This window comes from Falco rusticolus, chromosome 1, assembly GCF_015220075.1.
Source record: "Falco rusticolus isolate bFalRus1 chromosome 1, bFalRus1.pri, whole genome shotgun sequence".
In the NCBI taxonomy this organism is placed as follows: Eukaryota; Metazoa; Chordata; class Aves; order Falconiformes; family Falconidae; genus Falco; species Falco rusticolus.
In genome coordinates this window covers 67,774,697-67,793,842 of record NC_051187.1, presented here as the reverse complement: position 1 = coordinate 67,793,842, position 19,146 = coordinate 67,774,697, and the positions used below count along the sequence as shown (strand labels likewise).

At 41.0% G+C, this 19,146-nt stretch overlaps 2 protein-coding genes across 14 annotated transcripts in view; both read left to right on the top strand.

Annotated features, from left to right (window-relative positions):
* The window catches only part of CEP135 (centrosomal protein 135), a 37,002-nt gene extending 32,585 nt beyond the window's left edge, over positions 1-4,417 (top strand). For 8 of the 12 annotated variants that reach the window (XM_037382726.1, XM_037382682.1, XM_037382706.1 and 5 more), the window contains 3 exons: positions 1,540-1,644; positions 1,965-2,111; positions 3,794-4,417. In XM_037382726.1, coding sequence (XP_037238623.1) covers positions 1,540-1,644; positions 1,965-2,111; positions 3,794-3,815 — 274 coding nt within the window. In that variant the 3' untranslated portion in view covers positions 3,816-4,417. Of the gene's footprint in view, positions 1-412; positions 1,283-1,539; positions 1,645-1,964; positions 2,112-3,793 lie in introns of those variants that run through there. The other 4 variants (XR_005103567.1, XM_037382675.1, XM_037382697.1 and 1 more) reach the window with 4 other exon arrangements.
* A 5,733-nt stretch (positions 4,418-10,150) lies between these two features.
* The window catches only part of CRACD (capping protein inhibiting regulator of actin dynamics), a 131,876-nt gene continuing 122,880 nt past the window's right edge, over positions 10,151-19,146 (top strand). Inside the window, exon 1 of one of the 2 annotated variants that reach the window (XM_037382519.1) lies at positions 10,151-10,211. The gene's annotated coding sequence lies outside the window, so the exon portion shown is untranslated. Of the gene's footprint in view, positions 10,212-10,504; positions 10,966-19,146 lie in introns of those variants that run through there. The other variant, XM_037382513.1, reaches the window with a different exon arrangement.

Sequence of the window (19,146 nt, the reverse complement as noted above, 5' to 3'; positions counted from 1 at the left end):
TTGTAATTTCGAGCTCTGTGAAGAGTGAGTAGTTGTGTTACTGGGAGCGCTATTTGGGTGATAATGCAGTAAGTGAGAACTTGAGGCTTTACTGTGATTAAGTATTAAATAAACAGAGAATATTGAATAGCTAAACCACTTCTTGAGAGCTATCTGTGTCTATCTGTGAAAGAGCCAGATGTCCTGTGAAAATACTGTGTATCATCACGTAATCTTATTATATGATGAGTGCTGTGCATAGGGGTTCCAAATCAAAATATTTCTTATTTTTGGAGTAATCTACTTCATGATCATAATTTTGTTTAAATGTCATTGACGTGGAATAACCTCAGAACTCACAAAATTGTTTGCTTGCTTTCTTTATTTTACAATAATGATATTTGACCCTGAATTCTTGCCTCCATCCTGAAAGCATATGCCTGTCTCTGAAGGACTTAGAATAATGTATCGTCGAGACCACTTGCCTTCTGCGTCTGTTCTCAACATACTGGATCAAGATGCCGTTCTAGGAATTTTACTGATTAATAGGAAACAAAGGAAAAAACATTCTGTGGTTCTTTTTGGATCAAATTTCTTGAGTAGTCTGCATCTTCCCAGAGTCAGAGGTCAGCGGGTACCAGACAAGGAAGTCTGTGACTGAGCTAGGAATGGAACTCATTTTTCAGAATTCAACTCCAGTGCTTTAGCCATAAACTAGTACATCTTTGCTTCTCCAGAGCTGACTTTGGAACACTCCACCTCATATTGGCTTTGAAGAATCTATGGAATAACATAGCTGTCTAGATTCTGGTTTAGACAACTTATTTTACACTCAATTACTTTTTTTTGTTGTTGGTTTTTTTGCTTGCTTTATAATGCAATTAATGTTTTTTGCAAACAAACATTGAGTCATCCAAGCTGATGGTTTTCTAAGATGTATATTTAATTATCTCACTTCAGATTTTTTTCAAGGCAGCCTTTTATTTTGATTCTTGCAGTTAAAACAGTTGGGCCGGAACATCAAGGGTGTAGTTGATAAACTTTCAGACTCTGGCTTTTGTTGGTCTGAGCTTGCATTAGTACAGCTTTTACTTAGATACACTTCAGTTGTGTTCATTGCTACCCAGATAGTTCCAGCCTACTTGATACAGTTTTTACTGAAGCTGTATATATTTGTATTTTTTTGTGGATAATTCCTGCTTGTTTCTTCTTTTTTTAAGTCTACATATGAAAAGGATCTTGTATTGCAACAAAGGAGAGTAAATCAATAAACTAAGGATTTACTTATTTTGTCTGTGTTTATCTTTCCAGGAAAGAACATTATATATTGTAGTAAGGATGTAGTGAGAGGCTCAACAGCTTCTCACTTCTTTCTCGGCTTATGTTCTTCCAGAAACATTCTGTTGGGTTCACTTGGTTTTCACTGTAATTTGTCTTTGATTTGGTTCTGTGTGAAGACATGTTCAGTATCTATTTTTGTTTTATCTTGCTCTAATTTGTCTATACTCCTAGCTGACAGTGTTCAAAAGAAACTGTTGCTTCTCATGATTTTTTTTTTAGAAGCAGCTGTAATAGAGAGGTTCCCATACTTCGAAGTAAAGTTGCACAGCTACAGACTGACTGTGATGTTTTAAAAAGGCAACTGACAACTGAACGATTTGAACGGTAAGATGCTTTTTTTTTCAGTGAGGTGACTGCTCATTTCTTCTTTCTCCCTTTAAAACTGTGCTTTTTTCAATATTGAATTTCAATTCTGAATTCCCTTATACATTTTGTGAGTTTACCATTGCATCTAAAAAAATAATTCCTTCTTATGAAAACAAGAAGTTGGGTGACGTTAAGAGAAAACCAGGCTTTTTGCAAAGTATTGTGAAAATCGCCAAATAAAAATGGGGGGGGGGGGGGGGGGGGGAGGAATTGTTTTCGTCCTTTAACATCCTGTAGTACCAAAGTGTTATGTAACTGAAATTGCTATCTGTTGGTAGAGAGCGTGCAATTCAAGAAATGCGTCGACATGGTCTCTCTACATCATCGTTACGTGCTTCATCTCCTCTCAGCTCAACATTGAGGTCTCCCTCACATTCTCCAGAACGTACTGTTTTAAGGACAGCTGATCAAGCAGCAGCTGAAAAGTAAGCAATTTGATTTTAGCAGATTGCTTCGGTTTAAGAGTTAAGTTTAAACTGCTTGTAAATAATGCTTTTTTAGTTATATGAAATTCTTACACTCTTTAGGTGGTTCTGAGTTCTTTTGTTGACTCTCTTGCTATGAAATACCGATTGGAAGTAATAGATGCATATGCTCTCCAAAGACTATATAATGTAATGTATTCCTCTTCCTGTTTTTGTTAATGGCCTTGCACCAGCTGTCAGCTTCCAAATATATATTGCCTGCTTATTATTACCATTAATTATATCAAATATATATTGCCGATTTATTGTTGTAAATAGTTAATCTCCAAACAGTGAGTGGCTCATATTAAGAGAAATGCCATGAAATTCTCTCAGATACAACAATGAAGGAAAGGCACTCCATAGGAGAGCGTCTAACTAAAATGCATTTGAACCCTACATGTTAGATGAAAATGTCTCCAAAACAAGTGCATAAAAATAATTAATGCGTTTTTCATTGTAGCTGATTGAATGTTATGAATGTCTAAGATTGTGATCACTAGAGTCCATATAAAAGAAACCAAAATCAACCTTTCACCTGTTCATTTTCACTGACATTTTTGTCCTTTTAGAGATCATTGTTGTTTTAGATGATGTCCATTATGCGACAGGTCTGATTATTGATTTCATATCCTGTCTGTCCTATACTGCGTAATAAACTGCAGTGAAGGGTGGAAGGACAGGTAAAAATAAACAGTGATTTGTTCAGGAAATGTGTGCTGTAACAGCTATATCGTATACTATAAAAGCTCATTAATAAAAACTATTAAACTCCAAGAAACAGAATTCCAAACTAATAAGATTTTAAACTTTATTTTTGTTGGTAAATACATACAGCTTATTCTTAAGCTTACTTTAACAAAACCACAGGTTTCCTGAGAACTGAGGTCAGCATGGCATGATCCACATTGTCAGTAATTTTTTTCTTCTTCTGCCAGTTTTTGGATAAAGCGAAAAAAAAGGAAACTGTAGCAAATGAGATCTTGATAGCGGGAATGAAACAGTCTTTAGTCTTCCTTGCTTTACATGAAGTCGCAAGAGCGATAAAAATAGTTCAGTCGCTATACTTGAAGAATACCATATAGTGAACTCTTTTTATCCTACTATTTGCATCCTTAGTTTTAACAATGACAGCTCTGTACCATATCTTATCAGAAAATAGCCCATTTTCATGAAGTATGTATTTTTAAAGAAAACGGCTTTTAACAACTGAATTTGCATACAGTTTTTTTTTTCTTTACTATCTTGACTTTTAAACCTATCAGTGGATTATTACATTAGAATGATCTCAGTAGTACTATCAGCATCTTCCACCCGACTGATTTATTGCTTCCTGGGAGCTTACCACAGTAAAGTGTGCTCTGTAATTACTGTTTTGTCATGTTACAACTGTCTTTTTCTCTACTCTGATTAAATATGAAAAAACATTATCTTCCTCCATGTCACATTTACTTTGTTAAGCATTTGTACAATGTGTCAATAAGCTGAATGTAGAGTTTTAGGTGATATGCTAATAGTTGATATTCAGGAATAACAGAAGAGAATACTAGGAGGCCAAATCTAATTATTACTTTTTATGCTAATATTTAGTAGTAAAATGTAATAGATACCTTTTATTCTCAAATATTTTCTTTCTCCACTAGAAATGTGACCTTCAAGGAATAACCAGTATGTGAGCAACTGAAGCATTACCTTGTTACAAGAACTTTTTTTATTTTTAGTTATGAAGGCTGACTTGTATTCTACCTCTGTTTTCTTCAAAGCGGTGATTGCCTTTGACATTTCTGAGAATTGATGAAGTAATAAACTTTGCAAAATTCTGCTTTCCCCACTGGCTGGGGTGACTTTTTTTACTGGCTGGTTGGTGGGTTTTGTTTCAAGACTGGCAAAGTTTTGTTACTATTTTGCAAACATAATTATTATAGGAAGGAAATGAGTACTTGATATGCCAATCTCTTGTTTTCATTTTACTATTTTATTTCTGTTTACTTATTTCATATGATTACAGAAATTTGTTCATCTTGGTGTGAGCTAACATTGAATAACATGCGTGATTGTCTTAAAAATGCTGAGCCAGTGTATGTTTTATACTTAGGATGATTTCCTGTGCTTGGTCTTTTAACAAGTGTTTTTTGTTTACAGGAAATTTTTCATGATAGTTAAAAGTATTGATTATCTATTTTGTGAATGCATTTTGTTTACTGTACCTTTTCTTAATAAAAAAATGTATCAGTTATTCTGTATTAAATTTTGTCCTTTAATAACTACTCATCTCCTTTTGTTTAATCTTTGTGTGAAATTGCATTTTAAATATTATCCCAATATTAAATAAAAAGTGAAGAGAGAAATTATATTTTTAAAGGTGTATTGAAGTCCTTTAAATATCATAAAATTAATTCTAAAATATTTTATATTCAAATTTTTTGATCATATCTGGAGTTTTTTCAAATTCTGTTCTTTAAGAGATCAGAAAAAACCTGGACTCCTTCACACAGTTCATGTCAAGCTTTTGGAAAGGTGACACAGACCTTTATGTTGTGACACACTTATGAGGTAAGTACAGTGAGAACTAATCTTTAAAATATCTGGTCTGTTTAGCAGAGGGGCATTTCAAATTTGGGCTATGGGGTAAGATGTGATTAGCAATCACTATCTAATGATATGTTCTTGAAGTCCATCTGTGCAGATAATTGTGTATCAAATCATTCTTCTATTCAAGAACATACACAGTTTTGTAATAGTTACTGACCACTCAGGTTGACGTGATGTGTATTCATAGGTATCATGCAGAGGACTAGAAGTGGGAGGATGTATTATTGTACATCCTTGCACTGGCCGACAGGTAGTGTTCTGCTTGCCTGACACTGAATAAAACCCCTGTGATCTCTAGCTGGCATTGCAAGCATCTCTAAGGTGTAAACAACATCTTAAATGACACGGGAAAAAGATATTTGTTTTGTTTTCAGATTTTGTCTATTTTACACTGATTATTACAGTTAGAAATTAAAAAGAATATTGTGTTAACTGGAAGTACTGTCTCATATATCCATAGATAAATAATTACTGTTGCAAGGTGTATAGATATATTTTTTCATATATTGTGTTTTGTCAGTTATCTCGTATGTGTCTATATGTATTAAATTTTACTAATTAAAAACAACTTAGAACACCAATTGAGAAGTACCTGAAAATATTCGTACCACATTAGGCTTCTGAGCCATTGGAAGAAATTGTTTTAAGTAAAAATGTTTTAAATAACATGGGTGCATCCCATACTTTTTAGGTCTCTTATTTGCCAGTTACAGGAATGGGGAGGCTGTCATTTCTAAATGTTAGTTATGCGTTAATACTGTTTGTAATTAAGTCAGTAGTTTCTACTGATGCTAATTGATGTTAATTATTCAGGATGAAGCAGTTCAGTATGAATGAGGAAAGAACTCATGTTCTGTTCTCGAGGGCTTCAGGGGTGACTTCTAAATACCTTATTTTTTTATATAAACTCTTCTAAGTTGGAACCTAAATTAAGAAAAAAATAAGTGTTCTATTTGATTGAAAATACTGTATTTCATCTTACCAAAACATAGATACTTTGACATTACAATTAAAATCATAGCAATTCAATTAAATAATTCTTACATTAATATTAATTAGGAAGAGCTAGTGGATCGCTGAGGGCAGGTGGTAGCAAAACTGTTATCATTTTGGTGACCAAAGCCTGTGAGGCTTTCTAAAACTAAAACACTACCAATATTCAGACTTTAGTAAAGCTGTCATTTTACCTTCTCTTACTGTTATTTTGTATGCATTTTTGTAAGCAAGTAGAATAAAAGTAGTAGTTACACCGCTTTGCTTTAAAATTGAGTATTTTGTTTTATGAAGTATAAAACAAGCACAAATTTGTGGAAGATTTAAATCTGTGGATTGCCATATATATCATGTGTGAAACAAATGAAACAAGCCTTTTATGGGTCAGGATATTAAGATGACTCTCCTGGACTTGGCTCCAAGAAGCTTCTGTGCTCTCCTTGCCTTCTGGAAGATCAAAGGAATCCTGGAAATCTCATGACCTGTTCAGTCCTTAGCTGGGGTGAGTTGAAAGCAGAGTGGGGCAGACATGAAATCATGGGAAGAGTCTTGACTACTCAAGTTGCCAGTCTTATGTTGTTATCTGCAGTTGGGACAGAGGAAAAAGAATGTTAGAAAAATAAAAGGAAAAGCAATAATCATTGGGGTTGTTTCTTTACACAACAAAGAAACTGTATTGTCAGAAACAAATCTGGAGAGAATAGAAGAACGGGTTTTATAGTAAAATCTAAATTGTTCAATTAAAATTATCATAATGTGTCTTTAAGAAATTCTTAGAATTTTTTTCTAGTAGGATGTCCCTAAAATTTAGATAATTAACCTAATAGTTAAATAAGCAATTCTAGGGTTCAGTTGGAAAAACCCAGTTTTAACTGTTCTGTGGCCCTAAATCTGGGAAACACTGAGATTCCTGTGTGATGCTAATTAAGGAAGGTTAAGATTAGGGCCTCAGTCTTTCAATTTACACACTGTTTTCTGTATAAAATATTGTATGTGGCAAGCCTGAGCTATTTAAATGCTGTTATTCCTAAATGAAACCAGATGACCACAGACTTGTATTTTTTAAACCATCCTTTGGGACAGAATTTTAATACTCTCTCCTTTTCGCTCTTAACAGTGTAAGAAACCAGTTGTGCACAGGTTTGGTACTCAGGTCTTTCAGCTTTATGTATACAGATGTCCCAGTTTCATTTCATCCTCTGAGCCTTCCTGGGCAGCACAAAGATAATAGCTGCAGCAGTATCGATTCCTGGACCTGAAGTCTTACCATCCATCCCCCAGTATAAATGGGGCGAGACAGGAAGCCTTGATGCTGTGCAAGCACTCTTCAGCAACAGCTGAAACACTGGTGTGTTACCGGCACTGTTTTAGTAACAAAGGGGAAAAAAACCCACCCTTCTATCTTCTGGCAGGCTGCAGTGTTCTCTCTGTCACGACATCCACCAGTGCGTGGGGCGCTCCTTGCACAGTGGCTGCCCTATGCTTGGGTACCGGCTGCTCCCACCTGGTAGGGCAGGCACGGTTTACCCAAGGGCACAGTGTCATCTGCAAGGCTCCCAGCGTGACGTGGGCGTTCTCCGTGAGTCCAGCAAAGGACCCCGGAGGTGATTGAGGGATTGGAGCATCTCACACATGAGGGGAGGCTGAGCAAGCTGGGGGTGTTCAGCCTTGAACAGAAGGCTCAGCAGGGAACATCTCCGTATACATAAATACCTGATGGGTGGAGCAAAAAGATTAAGACAGGCTCTGCTCAGTGGTGTCCAGGGGAGGTACAACAGGCAAATTGAAAATGCAAATCGAAATACAGGGATTTCCATTTAAACAGAAGAAAAATTGTTTTGTGGTTTTTGTTTTTGTTTTGGTTTTTTTTTTTTTCCCTGTGAGGGTGGTGAAACAGTGGAACGGGCTGCCCGTTGTGGAGTCCCCATCCATGGAGGTATTCAAAACCCGGTGGGGGACAGTCCTGGATAGCCTGCTGTAGATGACCCTGGTCTGAGCAAGGGGCTGGACTAGATGGTCTCCAGAGGGGCACCAATTCTGTGACTGGGACATTTTACCTAATCACGCCAGCAGTAGTGTGATTAGGTAAGTGCCTATCCAGCTGTAGTGAAATCGACCCTTATCATCTATACTATGATCTCTGACTTTTTTTAAGACTGTGAGTATAAAAAATAATTGTATTGTCATTGTTTTGCTCAATATTCGATGTGTACGTTACAGCTCAGGTAGATGGTGAGTTTTGGAAGTTATGACATGAGAGTTGCCTGTCCCACCTGTGTGTGCTGCTAGCTCAACATCATCTGAGCAGAGCTGCTCCACCAGGTTTGTCCGCAGTGGTCCTTTACCATTTCAAGGTGGCGGTGCAGGGATTAGACTGTTTGCTTTAACTAGTACGGTATGATGGCAAATAAAGTGATAAAAATGAGAATGGCAGTGGCAGCTTCTCCTCGGTTTTAATACTGCTGGGCAGGGACAGCCGTTTTTCCTGAATGCAAACAAAAGCGTGGTTAGTCAGCTCTAAGTTCGGCAGAGCAGGTACTGCTCTTGGAGGAGGTTTTCGTTGAGCCTCTAAGTCCAAAGGAGCACGTTGACATTGAGCTTTGGTTTTGTTTGAGAAGAGATGTGTGGGTTACTGGACTGTACCTGTATGCGCCGATTCTTTATTTGTACTCATTTCCTTTGCATAAATAAAAATGTTCAATAGGCACCTGCTGGCTTGCTCCTTGCTTTTAAACGGTGTCTTGTGCCAACCTAGTGGACCCTATTTTTTCTAGCGACCGTGGCACATACTTCACAGGTTCGGGTTTCTCCATGGAACTTCTAGATACAGCTCATGAACTCAAAGTGAAAGAATTGCTAATAAGGCCACGTGTTCCTGAAGCCCATCCATCACTTTGCTATTGAGGTTTGTGGCTGCACACTTCCCAGAAATTGTTAGTTCTTAAGGTGGAAAAAAAAAAAAAAAAATTCTCATTTTAGCTTATATATTCCTCCAGGAAAATGAAAAGATCGACCTTTGTCACGAAAGGTCTGATACAATTGAGCATTTGACCGCTTTGAAGGAATTGGCAAAGGCTGGATTCAGCTCCTTCCTGGTGGCTACTTTTGAAGTTTTCCATCTGTATCACGCAGTTCTCCTGCCTGAGACGTGTAAGTGCTGGGACAGCAGCAAAGCAAAACACAGGAACCCCCCTGAATCCTTCGAAGGAGTGCTGCAAAATTCAGCTCTGGTAATTGAGGTGGTTTGGATCCATATATTTTGGATATAAAAACCTATATGTGTCATTGCTAATGCAAAGGTAGCCGATATAGTTAACAGCCATCTACGTGCCAGATCTGGTGCATAAGCTTCATTTCTGAGTCATCTGTGCCCTGTACACTATGGCGTTAGTCTTGAAGGGACTGAAAAGGGAACGGACTGAACCTCTGGTCACCTCTAGAATACTGCAGGTGAAAAAGTGATCCCTAGCGATTAATATTCTTTCCAGAGTCACAGAGCTAGTTTTTTTGCACAAATCACGTCTCACTCAGGAATTCACTGAGCTGGAAATCACTAAGGAGTGGAAGAGTATCAATAAATGCTTGCCTAAACTTACATTCTTCCTTTAAACTACCAACTATTGGTATAAAACGTGTGAGATGGCTTTTAGGGTTGACCCAGCGTGGGTGTTCTTTTTCCGTAAGACCCAGTTCCTTTTGAGAATGCCAGGTGGACTGGTCATGGCTGGGCCAAAAAGTTACAGACAGGCAGGATCCAAAGCTGTACGGCCCTTTTGTCCAGGGAGCATCTGGACCTGAAGAACCGGCTGGCAAAACAGCTTTCTCAGCAGTGGAAGATGGTTAATCACACGATCAATTTGGTTCAAATAAAGTGGCAGAGTCTGGACGGAATTAAGAGCAGTGTCCAATTTTACCGCATTCTCTTGGGAAACTGGGGAGACCAGTGTCCAGCACCGTAACATCTTGGCGTAGGCAGCTGAACTGGGGGAGCGGGACCCAGCAGAGCCGATGCAGCCGCCGGATTTGGAGGTGCGGGGGAGAAGGGAGGCTGCTCTCTGCGCTGCTGTGCTGGGCAGCCGCTGATGTTCGTTTTGTTCCTTGTAGTTCCTCCCATTTTTTGGTGAACGAAGGGGATAAGCGCTTGGCTGGCTGCAGCACCCGCCAGGCGCCGCGCCCCGGCGCTGGTCTCGCTGTGAGCCGAGTCCCCGGGGCGGCGGGTCCCCCCGCGGCGGGGGCGGGGGCGCGGGACCCCGGTGAACCCGGCTAAACCCAGCCGTGCCCCGTCCTCGCCGACAAAGAAGCCGAACGGTACCAGTCGGCGGGCGCCGGCCGGGATGCGGGAGAGGCGCCGGCGCGGGCCGGGGCGCGGCGCTGCGGGGCGCCCGTGAGCGGCGGCGGCCGCCTCCGACGGGCTGGGCGGCGGCTGCGGCACCGGCACCGGCGCGTCCCCTCCGGCGGCACGCGGAGGGCGGACAGGTAGGACCCTGCCGCGCGCGGTGTCCCCGCGCAAACGCCGTTGCGGAGCCGGCAGCGGGAGGGAGCCGCGCCGCAGCCCCGCGCCCTCTGCGCCCCCAGCCCCTGCGCCCCCAGCCCGGCGCTCGCGCTCCGCTTCGCTCGGCGCCGGCCGCACCTGGGGGGCGCCGGCCGTGCGGGGCCGCCGCTGTTGCGCGGAGGGCGGGGGCGTGCGGCGGGTGCGGGTGCGGGGCCGCTCCCGGGCCGCGCTGCCCTGCCCCTGGCCGGCCGTGCCGCTGGGGCTGCGGGCGCTTGTGCCGCCTGCGGGCGCGGGGGCTGCGCGGCGGGGCGGGGGCTGCGCGGGCGGCCGCACACCCCCGCACGGGAGCCGCCACCGGCTCCTGCCCGCCGCCTTTGTTCCGCCGAAGGTGCGAGGGGCCGTGCGGGCGGTTTTCCGAAGGGGCTGCTCGACCGCCGCCGGGGAATCCAACGGCTGGACCCGGCTCCGTCCAATTCCTCCCGGTTTTCCTTTGTTAGCGTTTTCCCGGGGAGTCCTGCATCCTTCCGGCTTTGCCGAAAAGCAGGAGCTGTCAAGGATGACTGGTTTACACGATGCTTCTCCAGAGCGGCATCGCTTTGTTTGCGCTCCCGTAAGCCATTGATCGCACAGCGGCCGGCGCGTTTTAGTGAGCGATGAAATAAACCTGCTGCTTTCCACGGCTGAAGGGCAGCGGCACATCGTGCTCTTCCTCACCCTGCACCTTCACAGCCGGAGCAGGTAAGCTATAGGGGTGGCATTATTCTGCATGGGAAATTGCTGCCTTGCACAGTCTCTTCAGTTAGAAAACGTCTGGTTTAGGACTAGAGATACGTGTAACACATTTTTTTCCCTATGTCATTAAGAGATTTTTAATGACTGAAGGCTTGGTGTTTGTTTGTCTTTTTTTTTTTTTTTTAATTAAATTTGCTGGTATTGCTGTGAGTCGATTACAAATCTGCTTCTCTGTTGCTGTAGTACAAGAAACATTATTATGCTTCTACTCTGTCATTTTAACTGTAAAAATGCCCAGTTAAGAACACAGTTCAAGAGATAGAGACCTGGAAACCACAACTGTGCATCCTGAAAATTTAATATGCCTGATAATAATGGCAGTGAAAGTGATCTGCTGGGTGGTGGGGTGGGGGATGGGGGCATGGAGAAAGGGAAGAGTAATTTGCAACCACAGGCCTAATAACAGATATTCTGTCAATAATAGATATATAGATAATACAAGTTAGTTTATCCCTGAAGAGATTTTCTGTACATACCTTGAACAGTGTATAGCAATTGCACGAGAAGAGCTCTTTTCCAAGAATCTGAGCTGTTTAAGCTACCCGATAGCAGTAACATGTAGCAGGTCCTATATTTTAACAGATTAAAGAAGATGAACTGGAACCAGAACTGACTTTTATTCAGTATTTAGTAATGCATGCTAGAGAAATTCCCATCACCGAAATAATTCTAATTGTGTCTTGCATAGACAATTAAGTCTTTTATTGATATCAAAATACTAATCGTTGGGCATTAGTGTTATTGTGAATTTCTTCAACAAAGCCAACAATATATTTTAGTCCAGGCAATAGTGAGCAGTTCTGCATATAGCTTACTTTACGTGGTTTGAGTCCAGGTCAGGAATTATCAAAGTGACAAATCCAACTCTGCTTGGCTGCTATCCATTTATCAGATTAGAGATCGTGTTTGGTTTTGAATATTTCATTGCAACAATGAACTTGAATTTAACACTCTGAAGTGTATCAAAACTTTGTATCAAAGTGATCTGTATATTTATTTATGTCCAAGTTTGATGATAGTTACAAGAATTGATTTGAAATCTTTATTAATTAATATGGCACGGAGCAAGGAGGTCGCTGCTGGTTGGTATTGGGTCATTTTTCTCCAATAGGAAAATGTATCTCAGAGCATCCTGTTCTAGAATTAAGGACGCTTTTTAAATATCCATTTGGGCAATCCTGGATTTTAGAGAGAAGTGCTTCACACACGAGCGATGATTGGGTTTTTTTCCTATATGCTGTATAATGGGATTTTTGAAAGTGCACTGGTGTCAGACACAGTTGGTGTAAAGTGTGAATGTCTTGCTGTGTTCTGTGCTAAGACATTGACTTCCCCGCCCCAAAGTTTGTTCCTTACAGGTCTTACTATTATAGGTCTTACTTTGGTCTGTTTTCTTGCAAGGGTTATGCAGGTAGTAGCAGTGATGAATTGGTAATGCATCAGGTAAATTTATTTTTTTTTTAACATCCACTTCCTGAAAACTTGAACAATATTTATTTACTTTTTAAAGGGACTGTTGCTTTGGTAATAGTATCTCATTTTAGTTGCAGATACTAAAGGCAGCCTTTTTAGTTTCACACTTCTGATTACAGCTGTCAGAATAACTTTCATGGTTTCTCCTGCTTTGTTTCTTAGTCACTCTGAATACTATTTTGCCAGGTACCTCAGTCGCTGAAAATTGACATATCTGTGTGAGTAATGTAGCTTAGGGTTATTTCAATTTATACCTACATTCCTGCTGGAGACATGTCAGGTAAGCTCTTTTTAACTAAGGAGTACATGGCATAATCAGTGTTGGATGAAATGTCATGATGAGTTTATGAACATGAATATATTTGCTTGTTGTTTTACAATGAAGTCTAACAAACAGAATTTTTATTTAGAGAGCGTAAGCTTAAATGACTGCGTTCTGGCGTTTTTTCCTCTCAAGCCAAAAGACGAATTTTTTTCTTTTCCATTTTCTGAATTATTCATGTTTGAAATAGCTGACTGATTGTTAGGAGGGATTTTTTTTCTTCCCTTGCACAAAATCAATGCACAACCTTTATTCCGTAAAAGCCCAGATAAAAGCCTTATAGCAAATATGGATAAGCCTACCACTGGCATGCTAGAAAAGTACAACTGATTTCTTTAGAATTAAGAGATTCAGGGCAAATGAAGTTGCATAACAGCTTCCATCAGTGTGATGTAAATGTTGAGATGCTCTAAAGACCCATATATTGTCATTGATCCCATGTACTGGAGTAAGATTTAATAACGTTGTATGAAGTGCACATTAGAATAGAATTAATTGGTTTCAAATAACGTGATAGAAGGCAACCTAAAGTTACAGTCTCAACTTTACATTAGTGCTTCCACTGGAAGGGCCAAATTCTGCTCTTTTTTACAATCTATTATTTAAATCAATTAGTGATGAATAACAAGTGTGTTTGTTTCAATGGAGACACTGTGAGTTCTGTCTTTAGGAAACAATGAGATGCTGTGTAGGTCGTATGCTTTTTGTTTCCCATTACTTCCTGAAGCTACTTTCACTCCTTTGATTCTCTGGGTTGCGTACCACATGATTTTCTTGTTTTAGAACTAGAATATGTTTTGTCAGAAACATGCAGCATTTACACTTTACATTCAGCATTTACACTTATATTGATGAAGTCTTACAAAGAAATAAATTTGACTTGTAACAAATAATATTTAATTAATACTCTTCAAGAGCCAGCATGTCACGTGGGCTGAATGACAGTGATTTGTTAATTAAGTTTGGTGGGAAGAAAAATGTAAAGATCTTGCTGCATATTTTCCTGGGTAAGTGGCTTATGCTGCAGTTGCACTACACATTAAATGAAGATGATTCAGATGCCGCTATAAATGTATGAAGTATATAAATACATTTTTAAACATAGTTCAGTTTCTCCTGTATATACGCATGCTGTATGCCAAGTTACAGAAATACAAGTTTCAGGCCTCTAATAAGGCCATTTGAGAAAATACTGTCATATTCAGCTGATTTTAGTTCATGGGACCAAGTGATGTATCTAAGTAAGGGTAGTTACAACTTTTTTGTTGACTATCTTCATTTGCAATAACCAAAACATACAGTCAAACCTGTTAAGTCAAACACTTCACATCCCAATGATGCTTTGAAAGGGGTAAGCTTATAATTTTAATACCAACACATATGCAAGCTTTAATTTCTTCATGTTTATTGCCTTAAGAAAAACGATGTGAAAGTGCTCTGAATAGGTAAAAGCTTTCTTTGTGCTTTAGGGTCTGAGCGTGCAAAATGTTGTGCATGTTGCTGACCTGCTTGAACATCTTTTTCATTAGTCAGTATGTTTTGAAAGTCAGCAGTCAGACTTGGGCAGCTTCATAAAGCAGCTTAATCTAGTGATTTGTGGTGAGACTTCTGTAGGAGGATGCTGCACGCAAGAGATTACGTTTATTGCTAAAGTTGAAATGTGGAGGGAGTGTAATGAAAGAATTAAAGTGAACTGAACCGTACAAGATAGTGACTTTCATGTCACTCTTCAGAGAAAGTTCGTTTTCTTCAAAGTAACATGCTATCTTTCTCTGTGGCCTTTGATAAAGACACATTTGAAACATTTTAGCATAGGGGGGGAAAGAAGGGAAAAAAAAAAAGAAAAAAAAAAAAGAGGTACAGCAGTGGTCTGGGGAACAGTTTGGCCCAGAAGAGAAAAATAGTGATAGAAAGCCCTGTGAATCCATAGTATCTGTTGTTGCACACATGATATTGTTGGGTTGGGTGCCACCATCTGCCAACAAAATTGAAATGTCTTCCCCATTGTAAAGGCTCTTTTCTGTTGCTTATAACTTTGCCAAGTTTTAAGCATGTGGGCTGTAGTTCATCACATATCCTTATGACTCAGGATAATTTTTGTTTTAATTCACCCAAATGGTTAATTGAGAATTAATACTCCTTACAAAAAAATAATAAAAATTCTAAGACCTTTTGGAACCAGGGTATTGTCCTTCTGGTTTGTATCTAGGCTCCAGATCCTGCTAAGGCAGCGTACTATTGTCAAAGATCTGCATTTTTACTGTCTTTATGAAAACCTGCTCAATTTTTCTTTAAAGATGTCTTATATCTTTAGAGTACTGTAGTTTTTACACATTCACCTGTGCAAACTTTAGCAAACAGAATGGGAGATTACATGTTTATCCAGTACTCGGTACTGCAGAGTATTTCAGACAGTGATCTCGGTGGTGCTGGCTATATCTGCAGTTGACATCTGATTGGGGAGGAACTGTGAATATACTGGAGATGGAATTAAAATTAAGTTGTTCAACAGGACAAAAATAATTGTAGTTATCAACTGTATAAGGAAGGGTTTGGGTGGTAATTCTTTAGAAGAGCTGTGGTTTACAGTAGATTACTTGAAGAGTTGCTGTAATACAGACAAACACTGTATTGTGATATATATATAGCACGCCAGCGTGGAAGACACGAGATGTGATACTTCCACACTGTGTAACAGTCCTCCTCAGCTGTAACACCATCCAGCTGGGGTGTACACTTCAGGAAAGATGTGGATGAATTGGAGAGAATCCAGAGAAAAGGAATGAAAATAATTAAAGCTTTAGGAAAATATGACCTCTGAAGGAAGGTTGAAAAGCCTGGAGTTGTTTCAGCTCCAATGAAAGAAGAGTGGCAGGGTGACAAGGCATGTTAACTTTGTAATGTCACAAAGCTATTGTGAAGCAATTCATGCCTGTGCTCAACCAGATGATGCATAATGGGTTCAGCATTAATGAAACTGAAGCAATGGAATGGATTACTGAATTGGGATCCTCAGGATTTTGACATAATTATAAGTTGTTTGAATATTAGTCAGGAACAACATAAATACGGTTGAATTCTTTCTAGAGCAGTGTGGTGGAACACCTTACTCTGGGGTCTCTTCTAGCCTTTACGAATCCTCAACATCTCTGCTCTCTGGTGTTGATCAATCGTACCTTGTCTCCACACAAATGTCGTGGCTGGCAGGATTGCTTGTATGTGATGTCTCCAAAGTGGGCAGGGGTGTGACCAGAGAGGTTCAGAATTTTCTCTATAATCTCTTGCTTAGGATCAAGGCTGATATCCACTCCTCTCTTCTTTCATAGTGGTTCCTCTGCTGGTCTTGGGCAGAAAGTATGAGGGTCAAAGGGCTAGGTGGCTTTGGGAGGAAGCTGAGATCCAGGCAACATAGGGAAGGGGACGAATGGAGGGCATGGGTACACATTTCACTAGAAATTGCGCTATGTGATGAGTAGGATAGTACACGAACACAGGACATGAATGTGAAGGGGAGCTAAGACTTCATGGCAGATGACTGGGACTTGGTAAAGAGTAGGCCAGGGGTCCTCAAACTTTTTAACCAGGGGGCCGGCGCACGGATGCAGTGGCAGGCAGCCATCTGCGGCTGCTTGGTTCCCCCCCCAACCCCCGGCAGGGGGGGGGTGGGGGGGTGCGTCTGTAAATACCGCGGGCCGTAGTTTGAGGACCCCTGGAGTACGATATAGAGTTAACTAGTAGTTGGAAAGTCTGGTTGCTGGCAGAGACTCTCAATATACCAGAAGCCTTGAAAAGTGCAAATTGGGATTGTGAAAGTAAGAAGATGACAAAGAGCCAAGACAGAGGAGATCACACAACTGGGAAAGTCACGTTGGAGACTATGGGGCAGAAGTAATTAAAGGTTGGAAGAAAATGGCAAAGACTTTCTTCTGAAGATTAAATGGTCTTCTAAACCTTAGCTGAGAACCTACAGTTGTCTTAGCATTTGGGCTTTGGGAGATCCATTATAAGTGGCTTCTTGGTCTTTTCAAGTAGAGAATGACCACCTGTTACTGCATCAGCTGTTCTGTAATCCCAGATAACAGAGATCAGTGCCTGGGTTGTAAAGACCATACTGCACCTTGGTGCTCCTGGTTTTTTTTTCAATATTTTCCTGCATTTTTCAAATTTATTTTTTTTTTTTTTTTTTTTTTTGGCAAAGAGGATTGCCAAGTTTGCAAGTGAAAGAAAGCAATGCTGGGACTGAAGTTTCCTTTAGCCTTTTTGTATGTATTTATTTTAACTCAATCTTTAACGTTATTACTGAATTTTCTTTTGCTCACATAACCCAAGCTTTACCAAGTGCAGAGAGTGGATCTGCCCTCAGTGTGAATCACAGCTGTGTGTGAAGGAAGCTATGATCTCTGGCATCTGTGGCATTTCTTGCGGAAGCAGGAAGATATCTGGTGAAATCGAAGCAGGAGGTGGCTTAATTAAAATATTTTTCACGCACTCAAATGAAAAGCTTAGCTAAAGGCACCAAAAACTCATTAAGGCTTGCTATTGCTATTCTCACTTTTTAAAATGTTTGGGGTTTTGCTTCAGTGGGTAATAGTGATGTACATAAAAGACCAGGTCCTAATTCCCATCTAGCCCAGTGTGAAGCGTTAGGACCTCCCCAACCCTTGCAAATGACATGAAAACGAGCTGCTGTTTATGGCAAGATCGAAATACAAACTTTTGCTTCCCATGCTGCTTCTAGTGGCAAATAAGGCACTTTTTCATACTTTACTTTAGGAGAAATCTTGTACTTGGACTTCACAGAACTATCAGAGTACGTAAATTGCTAGAGAAAGAAAACGAGCCTGATTTTTCTTGTTCTTTCAGGATCCTGTTCCAAGCTTGTTAGATATTTTGCAGTAGCCTACGCTGGCCCATCTGGGGGCTATAATGATGAACGGTGCCATACTGCTCTCAGCCCAGAAGCTTTGGCAGTCATTGCTTCCTCCGGTGCTCGTGTTTGGAGGAAGGACAGGCACCCTCAGCTCGTATGTGTGGGTTTCGATGTTCTTTGCAACCACCCTGTTCTAACATCCCCTGTTGACAGTGCAAGGGTGGATTGTATTAAACAACCCTGCTGTGTTTTTTCTGGTGAGTAGATTAATCTTTCAACCACCCACACAGCCTGCTGGATACTGTCACAAGTTACTGGGGTCTGGTATCCCGATACCAACACCTGATATTTGACAAACTGCATGCTTTGGGTGATTGTGTTTCCTCAGATAAGGTGAGGGGAAAAAGAAGTAGGTAAGCTTTGGAACACACAAGCGTTTCTTCAGATGTGAAGCAAAGGCTCTGTTTAGCCTGGGGTTACATCCCTTCGGACACCTGCCTGCCGGAACACCCTTTCCAGCAGTTAAACGATGGATTCCCGCTCACCTTTCCTGGCACGCTTGTGATGGGTTAACGCCAGCCAGCAACTAAGCCCCACACAGGTGCCCGCTCACTCCCCTGCCTGATGGGATGGGGAGAGAATCAGAGGGGTGAAAGTGAGAAAACTTGTGGGTTGAGATAAAGACAGTTTAATAGGTAAAGCCAAAGCTGTGCACACGAGCAAAGGAAAACAAAGAATCCATTCATCACCTCCCACCAGCCTGGAGATGTCCAGGAAGGCAGGGCTCCATCATGCGTAATAGTTACCTGGGAAGACAAACTGCATCATTCCAAACATCTCCCCCTTCCTTCTTCCCCAGCTTTACATGCTGAGCATGACGCCATACAGTACAGAACATTCCTTTGGTCAGCTGGGGTCAGCTGTCCCAGCTGTGCCCCCTCCCAGCTCCTTGTGCCCCCCCAGCAGTGAGCAGGCAGAGGTGAGGGGCAGAAAGCCCTTGGCTCTGTGTCAGCACCACTCAGCAGTAATGAAAACATCCCTGAATTATCAACACTGTTTTCAGCACAAATCCCAAACATAGCCCCGTATTAGCTACTGTGAAGAAAATTATCTCTGTCCCAGTCAAAGCTAGAGCACATGCATCAGGAGCCTTCCCAGCCAGAGGCTGGGTCAGTAAGAGGCGGATGCGCTGTAAGCCAGCAGTGCCACTGAAATAACTTTTTTCTCAGCCCAGGAACTATTTTACATTGTCAGAATGAAAGACAAGATGAAGATGCATTTGTGACTCTGACAGAATGCCTAATGCTTTTGTTTGTCAAACAGAATGGTGGCAGTGGCATTTGTTGCTAGACCACATTTTGCGCCATTTTACCTGCAGCGTGCCTGTTTACAAATTGCAGCTTGACTGGTTTGAGAAACCACCCTCCATTTGCTGTAGTCCAGATCCAAAACCAGTACAGCG